This window comes from Bolinopsis microptera, chromosome 3 (genome assembly GCF_026151205.1).
Source record: "Bolinopsis microptera isolate Bmic1 chromosome 3, MBARI_Bmic_1.0, whole genome shotgun sequence".
In the NCBI taxonomy this organism is placed as follows: Eukaryota; Metazoa; Ctenophora; class Tentaculata; order Lobata; family Bolinopsidae; genus Bolinopsis; species Bolinopsis microptera.
The window spans coordinates 8,904,884-8,922,956 of NC_087074.1; the positions used below are offsets into that span (position 1 = coordinate 8,904,884).

General features: G+C 39.1%; 2 protein-coding genes across 2 annotated transcripts in view; both read left to right on the forward strand.

The window, feature by feature from the left end:
* The first annotated feature begins 2,020 nt into the window (after window positions 1–2,020).
* LOC134812259 (dynein axonemal heavy chain 10-like) overlaps window positions 2,021–18,073 on the forward strand; it is a 55,565-nt gene continuing 39,512 nt past the window's right edge. The window contains exon 1 of the mRNA XM_063819535.1: window positions 2,021–2,046. The gene's annotated coding sequence lies outside the window, so the exon portion shown is untranslated. The remainder of the gene's footprint in view (window positions 2,047–18,073) is intronic.
* LOC134813157 (uncharacterized protein K02A2.6-like) lies at window positions 7,591–12,701 on the forward strand. The gene is made up of 4 exons (XM_063820843.1): window positions 7,591–8,524; window positions 8,704–8,710; window positions 8,854–11,782; window positions 12,678–12,701. The coding sequence occupies exons 1-4, from the start codon at window positions 7,591–7,593 to the stop codon at window positions 12,699–12,701; spliced, it is 3,894 nt and encodes a 1,297-aa protein (XP_063676913.1).

Below are 18,073 nucleotides of genomic sequence, written 5' to 3' on the forward strand. Positions count from 1 at the left end.
ATTGGGGACAAATGTAACAGTGTGGGAATTTTGTCACAAATTATCACAAACTTTGTAAAGCTTATTCATTTAAAATTATCTTTGCAACTTGGAGGTCCTCACTGTTTAATGTTAGAGGCAAATTTGTCATTGTAGAGAACTTAAATGTGAAACAAATTTTTTGTATACCTTACTCGGGAATATTATAACCGGGATAAAGTGGTGGGTTTTGGAAGTTTCCGCCATATTTTTCCCGGTCAAAAATTTTACTAGTCATAAAAAAACCCGCCGACTCAGATTATGGGGTTCCAAGGCTAGGGGGTGGTGATCATCATAGTTTACCTGAAGTCTCATATGTGCTAGAGAAGACTTTTGAAGCAGTGGATGGAGGGCTGTAACTTTATTGGCGGTTGCTACCATAATTTCGTTATAAAAATCACAATTTGGTTATAGAAATCAGATTTCAGGGTGGACCATGATTCTCACTTCTCTTGCCCATGAATCAGTGAATCGTAGAGAAGAAAACAATTTATATGAGTATTGCTGAAAGCACAGTGTAAGGCCTACACGGACCGCCTCTAACTAGCCAATCCCTGTTTACATGCCGTGTAGCAGGGGACTAGAAAGAGCTAAACTAGCAAGCGGGGCATAGCCAATACACTATACTCCCATCATTGAGTATATTACCAACCAGAAGGAAAATTTCCTTGTGTTTGGAATCTACCAAGACGAAAGTTGTACAATCCAGCGAAATTCCGAAGAATCATGTTATAGAAGAAAACGAAAATAATAATAATATATAATATATATTATAATAATAATGTCTCTAAAGATTGATCGCTTCTCGTGTGCAGTGTGTAGACTAAAGAAAGAGGGAGTTTTTCCCGTTAAAGTAACTTGTGGCCACATCCCGCTAGAAGTGAGTAAACTGTGCCACTATTTCATGGTCCACAGTGGATTGATTACTGGAGCAGTTGAAGATGCAAAGCCAAGACGTTCCCCAATACCAAGCGGTGGGCAGGAAATTAAGCTCCGGCTGACCTTCAGAGCAGTAGCCCCATAAGCGGACAAAATGAAAGTCTTGTTAAGACAACAATACAACTTCGAATTTGACGGCCAGCAGCTCAGTGGGATATCAATAATGATAATGGCGGGGACATTATAGCGATAATGAGAATGAGAATACGCTTTAATGAAGATTTGACTTATTATTGCTTAGATTTATTTTCCTTTAAATAGACGTGTCATTTTTTCTATTTCTGAGTAATATCAATAACTGTAAATTGAAATAACTTCTTTAACAAGTAACAAAAACAGAAATTTCGGTTGAAAATTTGTTGACCTCTGAAAAAAAACTTGAAAGGTCGGCCACCGGTAAATACATGACCGGGATAATTTGGCGGGTTTTGGGAAAGTCCGCCATATTTTTCCCGGTCATTAATTTTCCCAGTCATAAATTAACCCGCTATAACATTCCCGAGTAAGGTAGATAAAAATGTAATCACAATTCAATTTCATTTCACAATTATTCAAATAATTATTTTAACTAATTTATACGCCATACAGAGTGTATGGCGTATACATTTGTTATACGCCATACACTGGCAATTGTAAAGGCAAATAAAATAAAGGCAATTTGATAATCTATCTAGGCAATTTGGTAATCTAGCTAGGCACACTTGGGGCACACCTGGGGCACAAAATTGAATTTCCTGGGGCAAATACAGTTGGGGCACACTTGGGGCACAGTCGAGGCAAAAAAAAGACTTTAAGCACAGTTTAAGTAAACTAAACACACTTAGGGCCCCAAGTGTGCCCCAATTAATTTTTTGCCCCAAGTGTGCCCCAGGAACATCTCTTATTGCTCGTCGTGGGTACAGAGGGAAGAAGATTGACATCAAACATGAGACCCTTCTATCAGAAGTCTCCTACAACCTCATCCCTGCCCCGATGATGGAGTAGATGATATTTCAATGAAACTAATAAATCAATGAAACTAATTTATTAGTTTATATATAAAATAGAGTTTTAATACTTTCAACACTACTATATAACAAATAATTTGAGGTATGAGATATGATAGACGAGCGTAAGTGTTGACGTGCAAAGGACTGCTGTGAGTGTACTTGAAGATTACTCATCCTCCACCTTCTCATCAAAACTATTCTCATCAAAACTACTATCTAGACTGAAGGTATTGTGTTTACAGTGTCTATTGTGCTTCTGAACATTGAACTCTTGATAATATAACTATGTCAAATAATCAGAGCTCAGACATTAGTCTCCACTCTTGTGAGCGCCCTTTAGAACATTTGAACTTTTCATTCCAGTCTGAAAAATCAGAGAACTGTAACAATTGTCTGTCAAAAGACATCAAGATTGACTTTTTAGAAAAAAAGTTGTCTTTATTGAATGAAATTATCAGAACTAGTGATCTCATTGCTCAGTACAATGATAGTCTCATATCAGATCAAACTCAAATACAAGAACAGAGTTTTAAGTGTGAAAATTTGCTGCCAAACTTATCAGAGGAGATTGAATGTGAGATCATAACCATTACCCCTCAGTCACACGTTGTTATCAATCAAGTAGAAGCGTTTGATGTAGATGACATTGTTGTGGAAGATGTTGTATCGGACAGTTTGTTTGTTGACAACGATGTCGTGGACAAGGTTGTTCCACAGGAGGTTGTTGGAAACGAGATTGTTATCAGTGAGATTGTTGTTAACGAGGTTATGGCAGACGAGGATGATGTGTCTGATCTCCCTGTATCTACTGCTACTGGTGAATCACGGATCAACACCCCTAAGCCCAGAGACAAATATCCAAACTTGGTCCCTGCCCCTGTCTACGATCCTATAACACCGGGGCCAATGAATATATCTGTAACTTGTTCCCCATCACCAGTGAAACCAGTTACCCTACTAGATGATGGTCCATTCTCTAATTTTTCACTTGATCTATTAATGGAAGAACTTGAGTTCAGTCACGGTTTTAAAAACCGGAAATCGGTTTATTTTGGTGACTTTCCCTATGAGTATTCAGGTGCAACACATGACCCAAAATGTGTACACAATGATTCCTACCTTGCTAAACTCAGCTCCTACATTAATGTGATATTACCCAATTTCAGACACAATAGTATTCTCGTCAATCTATATGAAACTGGAGCAGAGTTCATGCCAGCTCATAGCGATTCTGAATCATGTATTGTAGAACACTCTGATATTGTAACCATTTCACTTGGTGCGACGAGAACACTGCAAATTAGATCAAACGGCAGCAATGAAGTTGTGGGCTCTGTGCAGCTTCAGCATGGAGATGTCTTCATCATGTCCAAATTGTCTCAGGCTGACTTTCAACATGAGATACTGCCAGACGAAATGTGTGATGAACCCCGGATCAGCATCACCCTAAGACTGATGAAGCCCCCTAGGATCACTCAGTCAACTGAGTTTGGTCTGCGTTCACCGCCCCCACCCATCCCTCACTCAGGACACAAACTGACAGACTCTTCTTCACCTGCACTCTCAGTTTGCAAACAGTCAGCTAAAGCTTCACAAAAGTCTGTCCTATTCATAAGCAGCTCTATGTTCAGGTTTCTTGATGCGGACAAGTTATCATCGTCCACTGTTAGTGCTAGTAAACTGTTTTATCCTGGGGCTGATGCCAAAGTAATGTTAAATAAACTAAAAACTGACCTACACTCTGTTCCATCCCCATCTATTATTTATATTATGACAGGAACTAATAATGTGAACACAGTCTATTTTGGCTCAAAGTCACTGAAGGATGCAGCGGGTGACATTAGTAATCTCTTAAATTATCTCAAGTCAGTGTATCCGAATGCAACAATTAATGTTCTCAATATTCTTCCCAGGAGTACAAAAGGCCGCAATGATGTTGTGGCAGAGCTGAATAAGGGTATTAAGGATATGTGTAGCAAAGATTCTTGTTTTAATTACATTAGCACCCATAATTTATTTAACTATAAAGCTATAATAGAAGTGGATTCAGGAAAGAATTTTATTTTGCCAGACCATCTGCAAAAATATCTGATAACTGTCACCTCAATACAAGCGGTGTTATTCGACTTGCTAAATTTCTGAAGTATTGGGCCCATAAGCAAGTTTGAATTTTCAGAAAGATTGTTAACATTTATTTCATCTAGATAAGGGATAATTACACATTGTTCCTCATGTTTATTGAAGTTTTAGAAAGTTTTGTTATTATCTCATACAAATTTGCCAGTTCTGCAATTTATCTTATTCTGACAAGTTTATAGCAGCATAAATTGGAAAAATTTTCATGCTCTCACAGCAGTTCTTGCATTAACCCGTGCATTAGTAAAATCACAGTTTCATACCATGCCAAAAAGCTTGCAGTGGGACATTGCAACATGCAGGGAGGACTAACAGGTATGCCAAAATGTCTTGAAATCCAAGATCTAATCTGGAAAGAGAAATTAGATGTTTTATGCCTGAATGAAACAAATCTTAAATCGGATATTGACTCAGCCAGTCTAAACCTACCCAAGAATTTTACTTTTATCCGCAAAGACCGTCCTAACGACAATGGTCATGTGGGATGTGGCATTCTCATCAGTGAGCACATAAAGTTTAAAATGATTCAACTAAACTTAGTTTTGCAATATGACCAAATCGAGGCTATTTGGATCCATCTTACAGATTGCAATATTTTCATCTGCTGTTTCTACAGATCTGAGTTGTTTAGTCCTCTTGACAAATTTTTAGATTATATGACAGACTGCATGATGAGTATAGGAAGTAAGAATGTTATTTGGCTGGGTGATGTAAATGTAGACCAAAACAACATCAGCAGTATGAACTATAAGAAATTAGACATTACAATGAAAATGTTTGGAATGGTACAGGTAGTTCAGGATATTACCCGCATTGCTAAACTAGGAAACAGAATCACAAAGACCACAATCGATGTTGTCATAGCAAACACTTACTCCAAGTTTCTTGACTGCAAAGTCCTTGATGATTGTATAGGAGATCATCAGTTCGTAAAGTTCATTGTCGATTTCAATGTGCATAAGGCCTCAAAATTCAAGAAGTTACTAATAAGAGATCACAGCAAAATGAATGTTACTGCTCTTAAAGAATTTTTGGAAACTTGTGATTATAGACCAATAATAGATTCAACTAGTCTGAATGATGCAGTTGATGGTTTAAACGAACATATTGATCACTACTATGATCACTTCTGTCCAATTAAACAAATTAAGTGCCATAGTGATTACATCCATAAGCCATCTCCAGAATTTTTAGAAAGTAAGAAATTGAAAGGGAAACTTTACCGTAAATTTTTAACACACAACAAGAACAGACGTATACATCCAAATGGTCTTATACACTGTAATAAATGTGACTCATTATGGATGGCATATAAACGGCAGAGAAACTATTCAACCTATTTGTCTAGAATTAATAGGAAGACTAACTTAGCAACAGAACTGAAAGCCAAGTGTGCCATGAATGATCTAAAGGGTGTATGGAAAACGATAAAGACAGCATCAAATCTGCCTGTTAAAGCTAACAATATCAATAACAATCTTGATGCTGAAACCACCAATAAATATTTTGCTGAAATAGGTCCAAAGATCCAAGCAGAAGTGCAGCTGGAAAATGAAAATGAATTTCTATCTTATCTACAAAATGAGCAGATTGACAACGAGACCAGCTTGAATAGCTTTACTGAAATAACTGAGTCCAATATCTTAGACTATGTGGCAAGTATCCCTTGTAGCAAATCCACTAATGATCATATACCATTGAGAGTGTTTAGACAAATTTTACCTGCATTTATTGCTCCATTAACACATCTTGTAAATTTGAGTTTATCCAGTGGCATCATGCCAAACAGCTGCAAGGTTGCAAAAGTCACCCCAATCCATAAGGATGGTGATACTGAGAATCCTAGTAATTATCGACCAATCTCAATTTTACCGATTCTTGGAAAGTGCATCGAATTTTGTGTGAACTCCCAACTGACTCAATATCTTGATGAAAAGGGAATACTTTCAGAGCATCGATATGGTTTCCGTAAAGATCACTCTACAACTTATCTCATGTTAGATCTGTTTGATCGTATATTTACTGCTAAGAACAGTGCCAAGCATCCTGCAATTATCTTCCTGGACATCAGAAAGGCATTTGATACTGTTAACCATGATATTCTCATTCAAAAGCTGAAGCATTATGGAATAAAAGATACTGCATTGAGCTGGTTTAGGAGCTTCCTCACAGATAGATTACAGAAAACTAGAGTTGGGAGTAGGATAAGCAGTTTACATTCATTGAACTCTGGAGTGCCTCAAGGAAGTATATTAGGACCAATTCTATTCAGCATTTTTATCAATGACCTGCCTAATGCATGCCTATTTTCTAAACCTTATCTATTTGCTGATGACGGTGCATTATATTTTGACAATATATCTAGAGGAAACTATGGTAACATCAAACAAGAGTTGAAATTAGTTATCAGATGGCTTCAGGCTAATAAACTATCCCTGAATAATGAAAAAACAAAACTAATGATCCTTGACTCTAAGCCTAACCTTGATGCCATCCTTGTTGAAATTTGTGATGACCTTACTTTGGTAATCTGTGAAACTAAATCCCATAAGTACCTTGGACTTATAGTTGACAGCAGATTGACATTTAATGAACATATTGATAACATTAAGAAAAAGATATCCAAAAGAATTGGTGCTATGTATAGATCAAAAAAACTTCTCCCTCTTAAGTTCAGGAAGATGTTTGCTAATGCACTTATGTTGCCACATTTTGACTACTTAGACACCATCTGGTCAAGAACATATAAAAAACGACTAGGAGAGTTAGATATCATGTACAAAAAGGTTGCTAAAATAGCCCTAGATGTAAACATCAGAGAGAGGTCGGTTAATGTATACAAAAATATGGGATGGCTTCCTCTCCATTTGAGACGACAGGTTCATCTTAGCTCATATATGTACCGTATAATCAATGAAACATGTCCAAAGCATTTTATCGGGAAATTCTCGTATATTTCTGGTGGATCACGTGAGGCAGAAAACTGCAATCTTTATACTCCTAAATCAAGATCTCACAAGGAGTTTAACTATCTAGGAACTAAGGCCTGGAACATATTACCAACGTCCCTTAGAGAGTGTGACGACGTTAAGAAATTTTCTAAGTTATACAAAGAAACTCTTATGAATATGGTGCTAACTGATGAGAATTACCAAGGGGATAACTCTTACGATAAATTCATGATCCCACCCAACACTAGCCAATGTATCTAGGCAGTTATGTTATTTCGGTTAAGTTATCTCAGTACATAAGTGAATCCAATCTATCCCCTGCAATCAAAGTATTTCCATGCCTATTAAGCTATTACAGGAAATTAGGAACATCAGTGGAAAGGTGCACTGTCAATCATTATTGCTCCATACCTCCAGTCCTCCTTGTTATATATTGTATTATTACTATAATTCATATTGTTATATTTACTAATCATATTTACTAATCAATGAACTTCCCTAGCCTCTTATGGCTAGTTCCAAATAGACTGTTCCTTGTTATATCAACTGGCGACGAGATGGCAAACAAGTTGGAGAACCTGTCACTAATGGCGGACGTGAAAAGTTGGTTAGAAAGGTTTGATTTTCACGCCCTGGCCAATTCTTGGATGGGGACAGTGCCGGACCTAGCAGAAGACAGCAGTAACGCAGCAGAGCGAACCTTGATCATAAAAAAGAATGTAGCGGTGTTCATATCTAAATGTGATGCTGAAATATTCAAGCTTTTAAAAGCTTTGTGTGCGCCGGAGAATGTAGCTGACTCGAACCATCCTAGACTGAGGAAGTTGTTATTGGACCACCTGGCACCGGCACCTACTAAATTCGCTCAAAGGCACAAATTTAGGAGTGGACGTCAGCAGTCAGATGAGTCTGGAGCCAGCTTTATATCAAGATTAAGGTCACTGGCAAATGAGTGTGAATTTGGCACAAACTATAACGAAGCTTTGCTAGATCAGATTCTGTGCGGTCTGAAGGACGAGAAACTGGTATCGGAACTGTTGGTCAAAACAGATTTGGATCTGGAAACAGCCATAAGAGAAGCGCTCAACAGAGAGCAAGCTCAGAAAGAGGCTCAAGGAATGCATGGTAGTATGTCTGCCACAGTGAACAGTGTTAAGTATAGTAAACATCCAACATTCAAGAGAACAGTAAATAACCCTTATCTGAAGAAGGGGGAGTCATCTCAAATGGACAAAAAACAATATCAGCCGGAAAATCGGGACTCAAACAACAAATCAAAAACCAAGTGTAAGAAGTGTGGTTTAAGGGGTCATGAGGCTGATAAATGTGAGGTGAGATGTTACAAATGTTCGGGACTTGGGCACATCAGTAGCAAGTGTAGGAATAATTGGAACAAGCGAGATGTCAACAATGTAGACAGCGATGCAGAACTACAAGAGTTTGACGACAACTGCAACAGCATTCTCGACGAGGAGTTTTATGGGCTTCAGTGTAACTTCATAGAAGTTAATGAGCGATCACAGTTGCATGATAATTGTTCCATAATTGTAAATTCTTTGGGGATTTGTACGATTTCTCGGTTGCATGAAAATATTGCTGATTCCAAGTTTAAATTGAATAGTGCTGAATCTAATTCTAATTCCGATAAATTGATTTATGATGTAAACCAGTTGGAAGGTAAACCGACAGTTGATGTATTGATTAACGGTAAAATCTTAAATATGGAATTTGATTCTGGTTCGGCGGTATCTACTATCTGTTGTCAGTAAACGTGTCTTAGTGTCCTGTGGTTTGTCAAGTTTAACATTACAACCCAGCAGGAAAACACTGAGAGTGGCTAGTGGACAGCAGGTGATCGTGGATGGCTATGCAGTGGTGGATGTGACAATGAATGGTAAAAAAGTTCCGGACTTGCACTTGTATGTAGCCGAGGATTTCCCAACTTTGTTAGGGAGACCCTGGATAACAAAGTTCTGTGGTGAGAACTGGCTAGACAAGCTGCTAAGTACCAGGTTGGTCAACCGTTTGGCAATTGAGACAACCCAGCGTTCTGAAGATTCTCAGCAGGTGAACAACTGTGAGAAATGTGCAGGTAGCGACGGTAGAGGGGGACCAATGATGCAAACTGATGGGACCAACGTGAAGAATGATTTAAAACTGAATGATGACTGTACCAGAGTGGATCAGTGCAGAAGTTTGGAGGAGCTCAAACTGAGTGATGTGTTCAAATCGGGACTTGGACTAGTGAAGGATGTGGAGGCGAGTTTGGTCCTGCGAGACAACTCCAAGCCTATAATGTTGAAGGCTAGAAACCTGCCGTATGCCTTGAGACACAAAGTTGAGGATGAACTTAACTCAATGGTTGAAAGCGGTATCCTGTCCAAAGTAGATGATAGCCCGTGGGGGACTCCTCTAGTTCCAGTAAAGAAAGACGGAGGTGAGTCTGTTCGAATATGTGGAGACTACAAGTCAACGTTGAACAAGTGTGTGAGCACCCGACAGTACCCTTTGCCCACAGCGGAAGAGTGCTTTAATACAGTTCGGGGTGGCCTAAAGTTTTCAAAAGTGGACATCAAGAAAGCTTACAATAACATCCAGATTAGAGAGGAGGACCGAGTCTTGACGACACTTAACACACACAAAGGACTGTACCAATGGAATAGATTACCCTATGGTATCAGTAGTTCTGCAGCAATCTTTCAGTCAATAATGGATGATACCCTACGCGGTGTGCCGATGACTTGTTGCAGAATAGATGATATCCTAATATCGGGTAAAAATGACGAAGAGCACTTGATTAACCTGAACAGAGTGATTTCTCGCTTGGAGAGACGTGGATTCAAGTGCAAACTCGAGAAAACCTGCCTTATGGAGAAAGAAGTGATTTACTTGGGACACCGAGTATCAGCAGAGGGGATACAACCGGTACAGAGTAAAGTAGACAGTTTAAAGTTGGCTCCTGAACCCAAAAACGTGGACCAACTGGTCAGTTTTCTGGGTGCAGTGAACTACTATCGACGATATTTACCGAACCTGTCATCTGTTATTGCTCCCCTAGATAGGTTAAGAGCAAAGGGAGTGCCGTGGAAGTGGTCCAATGAGGAGCATGAAGCGTTCCAAAGTTTGAAGAACTTGTTGTGTTCTCGTCGTGTGTTGACATTCTACAACCCTAAGCTACCTCTGAAACTCGATACGGATGCGTCTAAATCTGGAATAGGAGCAGTATTATCTCACATAATGCCTAATGGAGAAGAACGCCCGATCGAGTATGTGTCACGAACCTTATCGTCTGCAGAAAGGAACTATGCACAAATGGACAAAGAAGCTTTGGCAATAGTATGGTCAATAAAGAGACTGCATATCTATCTCTATGGAAGGAGATTTAAACTGGTCACGGATCACAAAGCTTTAGTTCGAATCTTTGGAGACAAACCAATTCCTGAGATGACAGCTAACCGGATAACAAGGTGGGCCTTGTTCCTGATGAACTACCAATACGACATCGAGTATCGCACCACAAAAGATCACGCAAATTGTGATATGCTGTCGAGACTACCAAAGGAGGTGAGACACCCAACTGTGGTTAAAGATGACTGTTTGGATATGTTTTCTCTGACAGTGAGTGAAGCCATGCTCAACGCCGAGTTGGTGGCTCGAGAAACGAAGAAAGATCCGATACTGAGCAAGGTTTTGTGTTATATTCTGGAAGGATGGCCAGATTACCTGAAATGTGAGGGAGAACTAGCATCTTTTTGGAGCAGGAGAGACGAGCTGACAGTGGAACTAGGCTGTGTGACCTGGGGAGCTCGAGTGGTCATCCCTGTAAAGTTGAGAGATACTGTGATACGTATATTACATTCGACCCACATTGGTATGTCAGGTATGAAGAGCTTAGCTCGTTCTTATGTATACTGGCCTCGTCTTGACACACAAATCGAGGATACTGCTCGGACGTGTGAGACGTGTGGCAAGTACGGTAAGAACCTACCCAAACTGGTAGATCATCCGTGGGCTAGAGCAACAGCACCATTCCAACGGGTCCATGTAGACTTTGCTGGGCCTTTCTTAGGCAGTATGTGGCTCTTACTGGTAGATGCTTATAGTAAATGGCCTGAAGTAATTCAGATGAATGCTAATACAACATCTAGAGCAACAATTCGTGCATTAAGATCGATATTTGCACGAACAGGTATTCCTATGACACTAGTATCCGACAATGGACCCCAGTTTGTGTCTGAGGAAATCGAGAGTTACCTGCGCTCCAACGGAGTGAAACACGTCACAGTTCCGACCTATAGCCCAAAGTCAAACGGAATTTGTGAACGCTTGGTGCAAACCTTTAAAGGAGCTTTAAAGAAAATGAATGAGTCGAGTAAAGACGTGAGTAAAAATCTATATGATTTCCTGTTAACATATAGAAACACCCCGCATTCGTCTACTGGACAAACACCAGCAGTTTTAGCTTGGAACAGATCGCTGAGGTTTAGTCTACACCAGATAAAACCAGCCGACCACATGAAGGTTCAAGCTTTACAGACAGAGAAACTGCAAAAAGTCGTAGATGAGCAAAAAAAGACACGAGAATTTATGGAGAACCAACAAGTTTTTGTACGAATGGACAATCGAGGACCGTGGGTACAAGCTCGAGTGATCAAGAGATACGGTGATAACTCAAACAACTACGCAATCCAGCACGAAGGCAGAGTGGTTAAGAAACACGCAGATGTGCTAAAACCTAGATACTCACCGGTAATTAGTATGAAGAGAGATGATGTACCCGAGAGTCAAAGACGACGGTTGACAGAGGACGGGGACCGATATTTAATGATGAAGGGTCAAAAACTAAACGAGGTCCTGGAACGTAGACGACAGAGAGCGGAGTCACATATACCTGTTTCCGACCACATGACAACAAATGTTATTCCTCAGCAGTCAGCTCGATCAGCTTCACCTGTGGAGCAACCAGGTAGGTTAGTCCGTGAGTCCCAGTCGAGTCCGATTGTAAATAGTGAGTTAGTGTCTGGTTCGTCCGTGATTAGTAGCTCTAGCGTAGCGTCTAACAGTCCGTCTGTAGTCCGTCCGTCTGTAGCCAGACCAGATGAAAGGCCGAGTAGAAGGGCTAAGACTAATGCACTGATAAAGATGAAAGAGATGACGTAAGGGTATTTGAGCTAAAATATGTAATATTTTGGCCTTGTAATTGTAAATAATTTTTCGGACAGATGTTATATTAAGACATTATTTTTATCGTTACCGTTTTATAGATGTTATAATAAGACAGAGAAATAATTTTACAGTTTTTTTTACTTTAATGTTTATTGTGAACCGTTTGATAATGTGAGTTTTCAATATTTGAAATGTGGAGAGTAATAGTGACAGTCAACCGAGCGCCAAGTGAGGGCCGGTATTGGACTGGAAAGAATATGTATGTAACGCGCGGACGCCAAACAGTTCTTGACCGAACAAAAGCAATAGCGCTAAACATTTAGCGATTGACTTTTGGTCGCGCGCGCGCGCCGCAGACCAGGCGAGATCAGAACTGTTCGGTTAACCTAGCGAGGGGAATTGTTATATATTGTATTATTACTATAATTCATATTGTTATATTTACTAATCATATTTACTAATCAATGAACTTCCCTAGCCTCTTATGGCTAGTTCCAAATAGACTGTTCCTTGTTATATCACTCCTGTTATGTGCAATTCTCACTGCTATGTATGCTCCTCATTTGTATCAATTATATTGATGCTACATTGTTATTGAATATGAAATAATTTTCAACCGTATTAATTTATTAACTTATTGTAAATAGCAAGTTTGACAAAGGGATTACGTTTATTTTACCCGTAGTTCGTTTAAGTTTAGTATTGTAAATAGTTAATTTGACGAAGGGAATACGTCTATTTTACCCTGAGTTATGTTTTAGTTCAATCTTGACACAATTTTAAAATTATAATTTAATTATTTTATATATATGTATTGTCCATAACTAGGGTGGCCTGCTAACAGAACCATGATCTGCCTTGATTCATCCTTCAGCACAGAGAAAAGCTCCTTTTTTTATACATTATGATTACAGAGGATCTGATATTTAGATATATATTGCTGTGCTGTAAAAATTGACTTTATTTATTTATTTATTTATTTATTTTAATAGTCAATAGTTAATAGTAATAGTTAATAGTAATATGTTTACAGTATGCACTGCAGGCATGGCATGGCTCCACCGTGTAGGTGGGAGTGGGTGCGCACCTACCCAAAGGATGTTGCACCCACTCAGTTTGGACTTGCACCCACCCGAACGATTTACAAATTTGTACACCAAAATTGTCAAATTTTGTATAAATTACATTATTTTATACTAATTCTTATGTCTAATCAGTTAATTTGTTTGATTACTTTCTTCTGACTTCTACTCAATTGAAACTGTTTTGAGAGATATTAAAATACGTTTAGGTCTAGGAAGATAAAATTCGAAAATTTTCCAGGGGGCTTCACCCCCCCCCCCCCCCCCCCCCCCCCCCCCCTAGCAAACTGAACTTATCGCAAATTACAAAAGATAAGAGAGCTCGATAATTGCAACGTAGGCTACACTGACTACACGAATCTTACTCATTTTTATCACACGAAATAAACAAATTTTTATCACACCATTGAACTGTGATATCATTTAGTATTAAACGGATTAATTAAACGGATTAAACGATTCAAAAGTCAAATTACAATTGTAATGTCTGACCCAATATAAAAAGTAAATTTACCCAAAAGTCAAAAATTATATAATATATTATATATATGTACAGGAGAATGAGAATAAAATTGCAACCACCATAATTATAATAAAGCCTCTACAAATAAAAGCCTCTACAAATAAATGATCCCCGTAAATCTTCTGAATGAGATTTATTGTTTTATTATTATTTTTTTACTTTAGGGAATCTTCGTTCATGCGCTTTCATAAGGAACCTTGCTAGATCTCCGATGGTTGTATGGTGTGTGACGATCTGTCCAATATCAAAATTTATAAAAACCCTTTAAGTAGTAGCCAATTCAATTGATTGGCTCTACATTTATATTTAGGTCTGCTATTTAAACATTATACTTAATGCTGATGACTCCAGTGAAAGGGCTGGTGACTCTAGTGAAAGTTCTGGTGACGATGAGAAAGACCATAAACCAGGGATTCCTTCGGGAGCATGTACTAGATTATATCCAAAGTTTGTTCGCCAATGGGGTGTGTCTGGGTGTCAAAGATCTTCAAGGTGGGTGCTACTTGTGATGAACTCTAGAAGGATGGGGTGGTAATACTCGGTCTGGCCGTCTGGAAGCCCATAGAATTCCAGTTCAGAAACCGAGTAAGGAGGTGCGGCTACTGATGAGAAGCCTCCTTAAAGTTTATTTGGGTTAGAAACGACATCTGGGTCCCTACCCTTGCACAAGATTATTTTCAATTTTCTTGTTGTGTTCCACAATTATACTTAATATTTGACGGATGTTACTTGTCTAACTTTCTAATTCGAAGTAGCGCGCGCCGCTTTCTCTTCTATGGCAGGTTCAAAGTGCTACGAAGTAGCGCGCCTCGGGCCAAACCATTAACAATGGTTACGTTAAATTTAATATTTTATTTGGTTATTTTCATTTCTAGATAAGTCATGATTTGATGATTTGTAAGTTTTCAGATTTTTAGGAAAGAAAATTTTTTTTTTTAGGAAAGAAAAATTTTTTATTTACCACAAAACAATCAATACATAATGTTATATTCATAAATAAATTCAAATTTCAATTTCAAACACATATACAGTACGCCGCGCACACAGCCACAATTTTCAATTGTTCAGAAATTCGTAGGTCAGCTGTAGGCGCCGCGCACAGGATCTATTTAATTGTTATCTTACAATTACATGTCGCATTTCTTAATTACTAGAGCCAAAATTTCAGAAGCAAAATAATTTAAAACATATTTCTGTCGTTCCCGCAGTACAGGCCGTGAGCACTGCGATCTAATTAATAGATCGCAAAATATTAGTGGAGAAATTCCAAAAACCGCGCGCTCGTTATTTGTGATTAAATTGAGTGCTATTATATGCGCGCCTCTGTGAACAGCAGTACCGCTCAAGCATGAAGTACTAAGCGGTACGCAGTTCTGCGTGAGGCGTAGACATTGTAGCACACGTTTCATTCAACTAATCAATTATGTGACATGTAATTATATTAAAGCAAAAAGAATATTAATTTTAGTAATGATTGACGTAAACATATGTGTTTAAATAACATTTATAATCTAGCGAGTTACCAATAATATAATACTATTTGTTTGTATTATTGATTATATATGTTTACACTAGCCTATATTATGATGGAGATATACATTATATAATTGCTCCAATATTCAACACTGCTAAACAACAAATACCTACTCGCCCATCGATGAAGCAGTCGCCAAAACAAAGCTCAAAGTTAATATACCTTCGTACTTCGTTTTGGAAACTGTAGAATGCCAGTAAATAATTAGTGTTTCAATCGTGTATTCGATGGGCAAGCACTCGCCACTCGAGGCCGAGACAAACGGCACCGGCTCCGCCCTGCAACCTTGACGGATGTTACTCGTCTAAATTTCTTCGAAGTAGCGCGCGCCGCTTTCTTCTCGAAATGTTGGCCCGATGGCAAGAGCTACGAAGTAGCGCGCGCCGGGTCAGATCATTAACAATGGTCAACCTGCAACCATGAAGTAATGTAAGCAGTAAGGCGGGGCGGTGGTGTGCGCCGTTTATACGGCCCACAGCACGAGACATTTTGAGCTCCAAGACTTAAGACTATAAAAGTCCCGAGTTAAACGTAGCGACTTACCATCGTCAGCCGTCAAAAATTTAGAATTTGTATGTTATAAACTCTACATCTGATATCAGTATAACATGTAATTTAGTTTGTTATTGGCTAAATTTTTAACTCGATTAAGCGATGCAGACGGATGAACTAGGCTCCTCCTCCGTCAAAAACACAATGAGAGGGGATTGTGGAAGGACGTACAAACACTATTCGTTAACTCGTACCCCGGGTACCCCCTAGAACTATATGTCCCATCAGAGAGAGCCCATCACCCGTCAGATCGAAAACAGTGTTTTAATTTTGATATATGCTGTACCAATTACAATAAATGGTAAGTCAAGGCTGACGTTGGTAGCAAATAATAAAGTGACACGTTACAACAAAATAACCACTACACACTACACACTATAACTATTGTACACAGTACACAGTATAACTAAAATATAAAATATAAACAAGTTACAAGAGACAAAAGAGTTTACAGAAGAGTTTTACATCGGCTCAGCACCGCCAGGACATTGGCTATACACGTGGGTCAATTAGTTTGATTTGGTATGGTTCGACCGGGAAAGTGGTCGAAATTAGTGCTCTTAATGAGTCATCACTGTCGTCTGAATATTAGAGCGGGAACTTCCCAAGTTTCGGCCGACAACGCGCGCGCACAGCATCGGCTCTTTCTAAATCGTTCGCCCAAACCGTAATAACAATTTCAACTTTTGCGCGTCTCCTAAATGCGCGTTAGTTATCTGTGATAATTTAGCACCGGCGAACCACATGGTCTGCCTACTAGCAAAGTTCACTCAAAACGTTCCGCGCCCGCGGATAAGTCAATATTTGTGGTTTTCAGCAGAAGGACTTTCGACAAAACTGTACCATAATATGAATCGGTCGAAAATATAGTGTTTTAGTGAATAACTTAGAATATAATTTCGATTTTCTCAAGATCTGACCAATAGATTTTCTTTAAACTTTTTAGATCGTTACATGGTAACACTCCGGACAATGTGTACGAGTTTGGGAGAATTTCTATGTGCCATACTTGAGATATGACTTCAAACACAAGAAAATATCTCCAAATTGGCGGTTTCTAACGGAACAAAGGCATATATTTCGAAATCTAACTAATAGATTTTCTTTAAACTTTCCAGATAGTTACATGGCTATAATTAGACAAATAATCCGTGCAAGTTTGGGCGAATTTCTATGTGCCAAACTTGTAGCCCTTGACTATTGCATGAGACAAGCCTTAAGCAAGCACCCTGAAATAGGATTTACCATTAAGCCTTATAGGAGTAGGAGAGTTAAGGCGGAGAAGATATCAGACACTGGTTTTGCAGATGACATTGCTCTGATAGCAGATACTGTAAAGGAGGCAGAGACGCTGATGCTAGAGGTAGAAAGGGTTGCTGCTACAGTGGGACTTAGAATGAATGAATGGAAAACCAAATTCATTACTCAGAACATCGAGAACCCTGATACCATCAAGTCCCTGGGTAACAGTACAATAGAGCATGTGGAAGACTTCACTTATCTGGGTTCTAGAATCAGAGACAGTGAGAGTGATATCAGGGTTAGGAAAGGAAGAGCATGGGGAGCATGCCACACACTCAAAAAGCTTTGGAATTCTAAGCTTAGAAAGTCTATCAAGATCAGAGTGTTTACAGCACTAGTGGAGTCGGTGCTACTGTACGGTTCCGAGACTTGGACAATGACGAAAAGGCTAGAGAAGATGGTTGATGGTTGCTATACGCGAATGTTAAGAATGGCCCTTAACATCAACCAATATCGAGACCATGTCAGCAACCACAGCCTGTACGGTGATCTTCCCAAAGTCAGCTCCAAGATAACCCAACGAAGGCTCAGACTTGCAGGTCATGCTCACCGACATCCGGAGCTGACACTGAACAAACTGATCCTCTGGAAGCCGAGTCATGGGCATACTAACAGGGGGCGACCTCATTTAACACTACTAGATAACCTAAAAGCAGATACTGGGCTGAAGTCAGTAGATGAGATAGCTAGACTGATGGAGGACAGAAAGCTGTGGAGAACTGTTGTCAATGGATCTCGGGAATACCACCCGCCTTAAGTCAAGTAACACAGGCATATTTCGAGATCTAACCAATAGATTTTCTTTAAACTTTCCAGATAGTTACATGGCTATAAGACAGATAATCCGTGCAAGTTTGGGCGTATTATTATGTGCCAAACTT

Bases quoted from the DNA above. Each gene is read 5' to 3' on its own strand.
- LOC134813157 (XM_063820843.1), top strand. From the start codon at position 7,591: ATGGCAAACAAGTTGGAGAACCTGTCACTAATGGCGGACGTGAAAAGT. The intron at 11,783-12,677 runs GTAATTAGTATG...GAACTTCCCTAG, and splicing joins TAAAACCTAGATACTCACCG to CCTCTTATGGCTAGTTCCAA.